Consider the following 11,618-nt stretch of genomic DNA (forward strand, 5'->3'; position numbering starts at 1 on the left):
TCCACATTCCTATGAAACTAGGGTCTAAAGCACGATGAGAAGGCGCACTGAGAAAGAGAAGAGGAGCTGGCGGGTGGGTGGAATCGTACCTTAGTGGCCAGGCGAGGGAACACGGGGTGGGGAATGAGGCGACAAAGTTGGCGACGCTAGGGTTAGGCGTAATTGGTGCCGACAAGCTCGGGCAACCGATGTGTAGAGAAAATACAGCAAGGCGAGGCGATGGGGTGGTGGGCAGTGGCAAGGCCCCTTTTCTTTAGTCCTATGTTTCCTCTCTCCTTCCTTCCCCCATGTGGCCCTGTCGTCCTCCATCTCTCTCTCACCATTGAATGTTGATGATTGATGGGGAGTGTTTTTGCTCTTTCTTCTCTCGCTCCGAGACATGTGAACTCGTGTCAGGTGAATCATTATAAATAATAAAAACATAAATTAATGGTACTATGATAATACAAAAAAAAACATTCCCATATTGTTGTTATTGTGTTATCATATTACCTTTTTGTTGTGCGTGTCTATAACCAATACCACTACATGTGAAATGTCTAGTACACTCGATGTGTTGATAATCAATACCACTATGTGTGAAATGTCTACTACACTCGATGATTAATAACTATAGTATACTATGATAACACAAACAAATGACGACCAAACACGAGCGATCTATATATATGCATATAATAAGCCTTTGAACAAGCAAATATACTATGCTTGATAATAGAAGGAACGGAATATATAAATAAATAAATATGGTATTGGTATAATGGGTTACTATTTTACTTTCTCATCATGTGTTTATGACACTCCGAGGCATGACGTCTAGCAACATTAAATGATAACAACAAATAAAATAATTATCTCATTACCTACCAAGTTTATGTATTTGTTCTCATTCACTATATAGACAAGTTTATGCTCTAGCTATCTTTTTATCACCAATCATGACACAATAAACACCAGTAAAGTTGCATTCACATTTCAACGAGGAATAGTAATAGAAAAGTGCCACTTCTCAGCTGGTGTGCAGACAATAGGAAACATAATGTTGTAAAAGGAATATGCAATGAACAGAGGAGACTAACTGTTTTAGCAATGACACTAGCCAAAAACATAAAAGAACCATGTAAGATTGGTGTTTTGTAAAGATGATTATGGTAGGTAGAAAAGTTGGCCAACTATTCACAAGTGTGGAATAGACACAATACCATAAACACTAGGCATTCCACATTCCTTGGTAACTAAAATAAAATTTCCACTCGATGAAAAGGTGCAAGGGAGGAGGAGCCAGTGAATGGGTAGAATCGTACCTCCGGTGAGCGAGCGCGGCGGGGAATGTGGTGTTGCAGTCAGATTTTGTCTATGGAGGTGATGCAGGGCTTTGCGAGATCAGCGTTAGCAAGCTTGGCCGCCGATGCGGAAAGGGTTTTGTGTTCTCTCAACGAAATGCGAGAAGCAATGTGGTGAGATTGAGGGATAGGGATTGTGTGCTGCAGTGGGGCCCTTTTTCCTTTCTTTGCTCTCACCAAGGTGTTTTATGGCACTATGGATTCACTTCGTTGATCTTAGCAAGGATTGTTTATGCATCTCCCTAACATGGCTCAGGCTAGAAACATGAGATGGATTAATAACCAACCATGTTTAATTATTGGGTCTCACTCACCATAAAGAAATTTATGTTCCAACCATCATGCCATCTAAAGAGAGTGTGATGCACACCTAGCGTCGTTCTGGCAATGAGATCCGTCGGAGAAGAATAATGTAAGCAATGGTACTTGGAAACAAACTATGGCGAGGAGACAAATAATGTCTTGGAAGGGGTTGGTGTCTATGTAGGATCGAGAAATAAATGAATTTATAGAGTGAGGACTTAGTGTAATCTAAATGAACCGATATATGATTATATGGAATGGAAAATGAAATAAGGTTAAACCCGTGACATGGCGGCCTAAAAACCTTGGTCTTACAATGGCAAACATCCTTATTCCTCCTTTCTTAGACCAAGACATCTTACAATCGAAATTGAGGGAATACCAACAATGATCCTTTGTTGTTCAAAAAAAACAATGATCCTTTGAGTATTTTTGAGAATTGTTGTATTGGCTTGGCTCATATATCTCACTTTGAACTAATATCAAATAACATACTTTTGTATTTGCTACTAGTTATTTAGATCTTTTGATAAGGAGAAATGGATATAGTTGTTTACGTAGGATAAATCACTAGGTATGGAACACTTTTCATCATCTATAAAAAAGAACAATGTGTGAACAAGTTTTTTTAGTTCTTTTTGAGCAAATAAGTTTTTTTAGACTGATGTACGAGTGTGAACAAGTAGTCCTTTATCGGAAGTAGGGGAGGTCAATATGTGCTAGTATACATTTTTATTTGGAATCTCGACGAGCACTGGCACTGGCAGTGCGCCAGTGCCTCGAGGTCGCCCACCGCGTCCTCCCCTTTGGGTAACCTCTCCCTCACTTCGCCTCCGCTGCCTGTTTCGCTGTAGCTGGTGTTAGTTACAGTGCGCCCCGAATTGGATCGGCTTGCTGCTCACTCACCACTGCTTAGCTCGAGGGAATGAGATGGTTTCCCTGCGAAATGAGGGCTGCGTACCATTGTTTTTCATGGAAATTTGATGCCCAATTGCTAAAACTTTTTGCAGTTGGGTGCAGGTATGGTCACCTTACATGGGAATGAAAGCGGACCCGTTGATCTTTGCTGCTCTCTACAAGATCACTTCACCTAGGAAACACTCCATGGGTTATGGTAATAGCCTAAGCAATTTATGTCAGCATCAATTCAATTGCCAGGAGGATGGTGAATAGTCACGAGCTCGTCGGAGAATTTTCAGGGATCATGATGATTTCTATGTTCTAGTGGTCGGTTATCTCACAGTACTACCAGGAACATTACTTCTCTTATCAGTACCAATGGGTTGTCCCGTTTTCAAAGAAATTGTCCCGTTTTCAAAGAAAGACTCAAGATCAAAAATTATTCTAACAAATGACTTGGAACTTGGTTTGGGCCATTGTGTTGGCCTTGTGATACCAGCCTCTTAATAAACACATGAAAACGTAGTTTAATCTTAATTATAAAGTATAAACTACCAAGTTGCCAGCTTAATTTGAACATCAAGCTTCATGAGAAACATCTCATCAAGAAAAATGGCTCTTCTGATAGCAGGGTTGTCCTGTGCCATTCGGCCAACAAGTGCTGTAACATGGTTATATGTTGGTCAGATGAAATCAAAATTTCATTGTCTTTCTTGATGTCATTCCAGTAGGGTACGTTATTGTTAAAATTTATGGCAACTTTCTATCTTTCGTTGTTTAAGATTTGTGAATTTTACTAAACTGGCTTGTTTCTTGATTTCGCACATTGGACATATGCACAATGCTGACATTTTTAAAGTTGACCATCAGGCATTCCCGCATGTCCAGCTTCATGGACCACTTCTGCTTGCTTGTCAACCTCCAGGACACAAGGGTCAGAGCTTGATCCTCCACTCCCCGGTGGCACTGAATTCTCAGGCATGCCCGCATCTCTATCTTCATAGAGCAACTCGTTCAATAGTGCTTTTGCATGAGCCTTGACTCCACGGGCCCACACTATTTCATTGTAGACTGACAAGCAGGTACACTTCAGTAGCTCGTCCTTTGAGAACATCTGAAAGAAAACACGCTTTGGCCCATTAGAGCAAGTATTATAATACAGCTAGCAGCTGGCTGTAAGATTTCTTTACAGCCTTCTTGTAGCCCAATCATATAATGGTTAGTTCATCACTATTAATACATGGCCCACTTGTCTATCTCACAGACTTTCTTGGTTTTTGTGTCTGGGCCGGCTGTAAGCTTACAGCCCGCTCTTACTCTCTCTCTTCTTCTCTCTCCTCCACCTCAGCATTTAGCTGGCTTACAGCCTGCTATAATACTTGCTCTTACTTAAATGACTAGATTACATCCAACAGTGATAAACCGAGAATGAATTCGGAAGATTTGTGGTGTACCACTTCAGGATCATCATGAACACGCTTTGGCCCATTACTTAAATGACTAGATTACATCCAACAGTGATAAACTGAGAATGAATTCGGAAGATTTGTGGTGTACCACTTCAGGATCATCATGTCCATCTTCATTTTCAGGATCACATAAAACTGAAATGACAAAAATGAAAAATGTACAGAAATACTGTATCAAAAACAGAGAAATAACAAAGTATCAAAAAGTTTGGTCAGCAGCAATTAAGGGCTGAAGCGCACAAACTATCAGAAAGCATAACAGTACATGAGAGAGAGCAATAGTAAAGCAGAAAGCATTTAGTGCCATCCATACGGGAAAGCAAATAGTGCTCTCACCACCATCTCTGGTTTAACATTAAAACCATGACGATTCAGCAGAGTCTTTAATCCATAACTCATCAGCAGGCGCTCCTCCATAGGCAGCTCAGATTTTTCCTGAGGCACTAAACTCTTCATGAGATGTTTTATGCCCCACATCACCTCCATTACAGCCTCATTAAACAGGCAGGATATTTTCTGCAAAATACCGCAGCAAAATTGCTTCTCAAAATTGTTCACGGATATATATAAGCAAAGAAGAGAGACTATACTAACCAACTTCTGTTCAATGATTGTTTTGTGCTCCTGCTTTCCAACAGCTAATAATTGACCTGGGAGGCGCCATTTCTTAATCATCTGAGCAAGCTCACTGTTTATACCAGTGTGGTTAAATGCATTGGACTTGTTCTTGAAAGTCTTGAATTCTTTCAGCCAGATAACCTGATATAACAGATAAACATGGTAAGGGTAAAATACAACTATCAAGTGTGTCATGCCAGTATCTCTAAATCATGACAGTGGGCATAAATTCTGTAGGTACGTCAAGGTATATTCTTGTTTTTAAGTCTTTGTTTACCCGATTCTTGCAGTGTAATTAAGAATAAGTATTCGTTCCTAAAGTAATGCAATGCTTTTTTTTAAATGGACCATAGTGGCCTTTCTGATAGTAGTAGTATCATGTCTGGGCTAAGCCATACCTAGCTAGCAGTTACTAGTTAAAAACTGGTGCATTAGGTTTCACTCTGTCAATCAATTGCCTGCATCGTGAAATTTCAGGAAAATAGTTTTCGGGCAAGATTGCAACAGCATCAGATCACACTAGACACTACATGTTTTACGAATGGAATTATGGAAAAGAGTTCGAACAAACAAGATCTAATGAACAGTTAAAAAATGGCTAGCAGTTAACTAGTTAAAAACGGTGTATTAGGCTTCACTCCAATTGCCCGCATAGTGAACTTTCAGGAAAGTAGTTTTCAGGCATGAGTGCAACAGCATCACACTAGATACTACATGCTTTGCAAACAGAATTATGGGAAAGCGTTTGAACAAATAAGAGCTAATGAAATGTGAGCTATATGCCTCGCATCAAGCAATAGAATACAAAATAGAAAATGGTAATCATGATTATGCAAGATCACTGCTGGCCGCTCGATTATATTGTCAACAAACAATCAGAATCAGAAGGAAAGAAAGCTAGGGGCACTGACGCGGTGTGTCATATAATCTTTGACATAGTTTGCCCAGATGTTCTGCAGGAGACAAAGCAAATCCAGAAAAATTAGGTTGATGACAATGCTTCAACAATCAAGTTACACTCGGAAGGAAGAATATAAAACTAAGTACCTCCTCCGCTTTTGGTAGAAACAACTGGACACCATCAATGTTGAATATGGCAAAGCCAGAGGGCGTCTCAAACAGCACTAAGACCAACCCCATGTTCCCCAACTTACCAACTGCAACACAGAAGTCAATCAAACTTGGGTTAGTAATAGTATGATTACCAAGGAAAAACTTGTACAACAATTTGAAAAAGCACATGCAGAGAACAAATTCTAAGTCTTTCCTTGGGTATTCTCATCTGGAATAAAATTCGACTATAACAAGACTCAAACTATTCCATATCAACTCGAATCTCACATGGAGCTGCGAGGCCGCCGCGCATGGAGCCGTGGGCCGCCATGGCGCTTCGACACGGAGCCACCTAGAAGATTGGCCACGGGGGTGCGAGGCGGCGAGAGATGCCGGCTGCCGGCCGTCGGGGCACGGGCGGCGTAGGGCCGCCGAGGCGAAGGAAGCCGAAGCGCCCTTATCTCACATCCGCAGCCCTCACCGTTGGGCTTGGCGAAGAGGATTGAGGCACCAGAGCTCCTCCACGTCCACGGTCAGCCGCTCCGGCCAGCCGCTTTTTTTGGCACTAATTAATCCTATTTGTTGTTGATTGTTAAGCTTTCTATCAGTTTATACCTTTTCCTTCTACTTCTCAAAGCCCATTTGAAGAGTAGAGTGTTCATAGCTTGGAGTTAGGTTTATGGAAGCTACTAGCATAATGTTGTATTATTAGTTAGTATTAGATGATGTTAATCTAAGTGGATTTTAAGTCCCAACTTCCGCAATGTAAATTGCAATGAGCAATTTCATGGCAAAATTATGTTGCTAAACATACTGCTATTATGGAGTACCTTCAAATCTGACAAGTTGGCCATTCGTGGTGAGAAGCTTGATGCCATAAGCAAATGATAGTACTTGTTTACATTGTATTTATGTCATGAAAAAATAACTTCAAATTCTGTTTCAATCTATAATTTTGGTACTTATACATTTATCATCTACCAATTTCTAAATCTAGTCCCATCAAACTTCCATGCCGTCCAGTACTAGAAGGGTCGTAGTTCGATGGGGTTTCAAGCAAGCATTCAGTTTCTTCACTAGCATGCTCAGACAACTGTTCTCGCCAGGTTCTCCGTATAAATCTCAACCTTTCAGCCACTTCTGACATTAATGGCCGTTCTTCCCCTTTCATACTCAAGCAACGTTTTGCAATTTGAGCGACTTCTTGTAGCAGCTCCATTCCGACACCCAATATATTTCTGTCCAAGATAGATTCAAGTCTGCTCTCTTTCAATGCCAGAAGGAAGGATGATGCCAGGCTTTTCTTTTCTTTGGTACCTTCAGAATAAATCGCTGTCTTCCCTGTAATTAGCTCTAGAAGCACAACTCCAAAACTATAAACATCACTCTTCTCTGTTAATTGACGCTCTTGTAAGTATTCAGGGTCTAGATAACCAAGAGTTCCCTGTACCATTGTCATAAATTGTATTTCATCCTTTGGGAGCATTCTTGATGCTCCAAAATCAGTAACTTTTGCTATGTTGTTGTCACCTAGGAGAATGTTTGGAGATTTTACGTCTCCATGTACTATGGGAGGGGATGCTGATGAGTGCAGATATGCCAGTGCTTCTGCAGATTCCTGGGCAATCCTGAGACGAGCATCCAATGAAATGGATGGTCTTCTGTATGTAACATGTATCAAATCGAACAGAGTGCCGTTTGGCATGAATTCATAGACTAACATGGGAACCTCAACTTCTAAGCAACAACCGAGAAGCCTAACTACATTTATATGGTTGATCTGTGAAAGTATAATCATCTCTTGCACAAAATCATCTTTCTGAACCATGTTCATAATCTTTGAGCGTTTAATGGCTACTATCCTGTTGTCCTTCAGAATTCCTTTGTAAACAGTACCATAGCTGCCTCTCCCTACTTCTCTGCTTGAGTCAAAATTGTTTGTTGCTTGCTTGAGTTCTTCTGTTGTGAATATTCTGACTGTATCAATTTGCTTTGACCTGATTTGCTCATATAACAGCAGACCCCCATTTTCTTGAAAGAATTCTTCCTTTTCTCTCATGAGCCTTTTCTTCTGACATTCAATCAGCAGTGCAAAAAAGCAGATAAGCAGAATTATAGCACATGACGAAATACCTGCCAAGAAAACATTATTTCAGTTATTTTAAATCTAAATTAACATGTTTTTTGGGGTACCTAATGGCTCAATTAGCAAAGGTTTTTTCTTTCAGTTACTAGATCAGTACTCTGCGAGGCACAGTTGTCAAAACATAAACAATTATTTACATCTTTTTTCTTGTTCATTCATTTAAAGGTCGTCGGTGTGATGATTAGTTTAGGGATGATATGCACATAAGCTGAGTAACGCTTCTGCAGGTATCACCTAATGTATGCGGCATACGCCGATGTTGTGGCTAGCTTTATGTGTTAATTAGAGAACATGGTTTAATAGTTTATCTTCATGCTTTAGTATGTTTCACTTATATTTATAAGAATAAAGTTTACCATGTGCACCTTTGATATTGTGTCAAACTAGTACTTATAGTTCAGAGAAATACATTTGTCCTGATATGGATTGCATAGTCTTTAAACAAGTATCAGAATATGCATGTCTAAACAAGTGAACACAATTTATTTTTCATTTGTTTAAGTACACCCTTGTGATGACCTACTATGATGTTCCCATAATCTATCACTGCTTTCAATCAAATACCGAACTAGGATTGAGCCTACCTTCAATTAAATTACTGTTTACATAGATCGTATGAAATAATCAGTTGTTGATTGTGTGTGAAAGAGATCTATAAAGAAGTTCCCAAATCTTGGGTTTCGTTGAAGTCTATTTAAGTTCTATATTGTGTTATTTAATGAGTCGCTTTCTTAGATGGATTTTTTTATGTGAAGTGGTACCCTCTTGTGCCATCTTATTTACTCAATTATAATAGTGAGATGAAGATTTCTTGATATTATGTTTCCCTGTGTGCTCAAATTTTGAAGAGTGTTTACAGCATTCTGTCAACCCATTTGTCTTTGGCTACTAGCCAAGGGAAGTGATTAAAATTCAAACTATTGTAGGTTTTAGGAGTCTATTCAGGCAATGGTAATCAGGGCTGATTTCATGTCCCTAATGCCTGTGTATATCCGCTGGATCAGAGTGACTTATCCATGTCACTCTGATAACTCTACTGAGACCTTTTTAGTATAAGGAAATTACCTATAAACATTTTTGTTAACTTTGCCCTTTCTGAGGCTGCATCTGGAGTGCACGTTGAGGACTTTGGATCTATGCTCCGAGTCCCAGCTGGGCAGGAACAACTGTAGTTCCCAATTGTGTTCTTGCAAATTCCATGGCATGGATACTGAACCAGATTTTCGCATTCATTGATATCTGCAAACATAAAATAAGAGTACACAATAAATCAATAACTGAAGATCGGTGAATATGTAACTTGAGGTGTAAAGAAGAAAGTGATTTGTGCAGAGTTGCTGACCTTGGCACCCATCTGCCAGGTAGGGGTTCCCTTCGAAGCCATCAGTGCAATTACAGAGGTATCCTGTAGCATTTGGTGAGTTGATACACTGGCTGTTCTTGCTAATGCAGGCATATGATGATCTGTCCTTAACTGCTTCATCACAGGATTGATTTCCAGAAACCCAGTCAAACACAGAAGGAACTCCATCCTTGAACTTGTCTGTGAAGTTGTTACCCTCGAGATAAGAAGCGTTAAACTTGAACCAATCCTGCTCAGCGACGAAGGCATAACTGCATGGGTTGAAGTCACGGACCTCAGAATTACTGTACCCTCCATCGAAGGTAATGTTGATGGAAGTGAGGTTTGGTGCAATGGATGTCTGACAACAGCCCATGCCAGAGCACAGGGCGCTCTGATCCACGCCCTGCTTATCCAGGCACATAGTTAAGCACCCAGTTCCAGTTCTCTGCTTATTGTAGCCTCCCAAGTATCCAAGAGTGTAGCATCCAATGGCCGTGAACTTGTTGGCCTTGCTGGATATGGTGAAAAAGCGACCAGTACGCGCCGAGGACCATCCATCTGTGGTGCGGTTTTCATCATAATAGCACTTGGAGGCAATCAAGGTGCTGACACGAACCTGCCCTTGTAGCAAGCTGATGTTGTAGATCTCCATTCGGCTGCTTGAGTTACGCAAGAAAGTGCGGTTATCCTCGCATGAAACATCAAACCCTTGTTGGTAGTAGCAACCAGAACCGATGCCGAAGGGGTATGGAATGGTGAGGTTGCCGCATGTTTCTCTGCAGCCAGGCCTGGCCATCCTAGACGCTGTGCTGCTGTTGATGGATGCTAGTAGCAGGGTGGCTGCAAAGATTAGCCACGGTAGCACTCGACCCATCTCTCTATGTGTTCTTCTGCCTCTCCTTTCTATTCTACAACTATGATGTATGATGCAGGTCTCCTTTCTGGAACGACTAAGCTATCCTTATATAATATAGTCTTCAGTCTGGACCTCATAATCTTCATTATTGTTTGTTCAATTAGGATTGTATTGCGTCCAGCAATTGCAGAGACCGAGTCAAAGAACCAGTTTGATGACCCAAGTGGCCAAATGTGGAATCGCAATTTGGAACCTACAAAAAGAAATGGTAAAAATAATTTCATCTTTGAGAATAACACCCAAAAGACTCGTTCTAATGTGTATTTATTGCATTAACAAGGGGATCCCTTAGTATGTATGTTATTCTCCTGTATTGTACGGTTGTACCTGGTCATATCCTGCAAGAGTTTTAGAAATTTCATCCTGCCTCCTTTTCAGTCGTTGCATAAGTCTTCAGCCACATGTGCATCCGTTGTAGTTTGATCTTTTGGCAGTTTGCCTCGAAGCATCTTGGCGCCTGTTACATCAATATCTATCAGTCTGACTTGTTCTTCTAGTTTATTTAGACACTGTCTCTCTCATGTCTGCAGGCTACAGATGGGAGATTTTGGCCAGCAGAGGAGTCAGGTGGAGCCGGCAATGGACTCGGCCTATTGAAAAGAACACGGCCAGATTTTGTGGGAGTTGAAAACGTTGGTCAATCTGATTTTTTTGGCAGTGTGGCTATAAAAGTTAATGCGCTCGGACAGTGGCCAAGCGAGACCAGAGCAAATGGAAGAACGGTGTCTGCCTTGTTCGTGTTTTTTTTTTTTTTTGAGGGGGTGAAACTTTAGTCACAATAACTAGTTTTGTTTTTTTTTGGAAAATTTAATGGCTAGTTTGGCTTCTGGCGTGGATGCATTCACACCCCAATATAAAATAAAAGTAAAACATGTATTATATGGCTTCTGGCCTCTGTAGCAAGTTTCTATTCTGTTATTATATGGGTGCTCTATCTCTGCACAGTATTGCATCAGTTTATTTAGGTTTTTTTTTTTTGAACATCAGTTTATTTAGGTTAAAAACATATTAGTTACTTTTTTATTGGAACCAAATGTATTTTCTTTTTAGAAAGAAATTTGCAACCAGGCAAAATGTATGGGCTATAATAATTGATAATGAAGTCAACTTCTCTCCCTCAGATCAGAAGGGAAAGAAAAGCGGAGAGGAGAGCCCATCAGAAGATGTGAAGGCCCAGGGGTGGAGACTTCCCAAGCCCCAAGGTGGTGGGGTGGGCTGGGGTGCTGCTCTGGTTTGAGCCTGTCAGCAGGCTCATGTTTGTTAATAATTCTCAAACAGGCTCTGTTTTGTACATCTCTATACTCCCAAAAGGTTGTGCAATTCGGCATTTTCTTTGAGAAAGTCTTTATGTTCTTTAAAGCACACTTTCCCTTTTCTTTGGAGTACATGGTATCACCTACCAAGACCTGATCTTCATATTCTTTTTTTTCCATCGATGCATGTATCCTATTTATTTGGTCAACTTGTTGTAAAACGGTACTGGCTTTTTTAATTTTGAAATATGTAACAGTAGTCAAACGTAGCA

The 11,618-nt window shown here is 40.5% G+C and overlaps 2 protein-coding genes and 1 long non-coding RNA gene across 3 annotated transcripts; 1 reads left to right on the forward strand and 2 right to left on the reverse strand.

Moving 5' to 3' along the window:
- LOC8066504 (probable nucleolar protein 5-2) lies at window positions 3,696-6,460 on the reverse strand. Its single transcript, XM_002453108.2, has 6 exons — window positions 5,975-6,460; window positions 5,681-5,790; window positions 5,545-5,586; window positions 4,610-4,774; window positions 4,352-4,531; window positions 3,696-4,150 (listed from the first exon to the last, which is right to left on the reverse strand). Exons 1-6 carry the CDS (start codon window positions 6,015-6,017, stop codon window positions 4,052-4,054), a joined length of 639 nt encoding a protein of 212 aa, XP_002453153.2. The 5' UTR covers window positions 6,018-6,460; the 3' UTR covers window positions 3,696-4,051.
- On the reverse strand, window positions 6,623-10,142 carry LOC8066505 (wall-associated receptor kinase 3). Its single transcript, XM_002453109.2, has 3 exons — window positions 9,175-10,142; window positions 8,898-9,071; window positions 6,623-7,819 (listed from the first exon to the last, which is right to left on the reverse strand). Exons 1-3 carry the CDS (start codon window positions 10,049-10,051, stop codon window positions 6,660-6,662), a joined length of 2,211 nt encoding a protein of 736 aa, XP_002453154.1. The 5' UTR covers window positions 10,052-10,142; the 3' UTR covers window positions 6,623-6,659.
- LOC110434484 lies at window positions 9,927-11,030 on the forward strand. Its single transcript, XR_002451991.1, has 3 exons — window positions 9,927-10,035; window positions 10,198-10,301; window positions 10,624-11,030. It is a non-coding gene; the product is annotated as an uncharacterized LOC110434484 (long non-coding RNA).

This window comes from Sorghum bicolor, chromosome 4 (genome assembly GCF_000003195.3).
Source record: "Sorghum bicolor cultivar BTx623 chromosome 4, Sorghum_bicolor_NCBIv3, whole genome shotgun sequence".
Lineage (NCBI taxonomy): Eukaryota > Viridiplantae > Streptophyta > Magnoliopsida > Poales > Poaceae > Sorghum > Sorghum bicolor.

Coding starts and splice junctions, on each gene's coding strand:
- LOC8066504 (XM_002453108.2), bottom strand. CDS start 6,017: ATGGCGGCCCACGGCTCCATGCGCGGCGGCCTCGCAGCTCCAT. Junction 5,791..5,974: donor CGGCGGCCTCGCAGCTCCAT/GTGAGATTCGAG, acceptor TCTGTGTTGCAG/TTGGTAAGTTGGGGAACATG. Junction 4,151..4,351: donor ATGTTAAACCAGAGATGGTG/GTGAGAGCACTA, acceptor TTGTCATTTCAG/TTTTATGTGATCCTGAAAAT.
- LOC8066505 (XM_002453109.2), bottom strand. CDS start 10,051: ATGGGTCGAGTGCTACCGTGGCTAATCTTTGCAGCCACCCTGCTACTA. Junction 9,072..9,174: donor CCTGGCAGATGGGTGCCAAG/GTCAGCAACTCT, acceptor TTATGTTTGCAG/ATATCAATGAATGCGAAAAT. Junction 7,820..8,897: donor GTTAACAAAAATGTTTATAG/GTAATTTCCTTA, acceptor TTTTCTTGGCAG/GTATTTCGTCATGTGCTATA.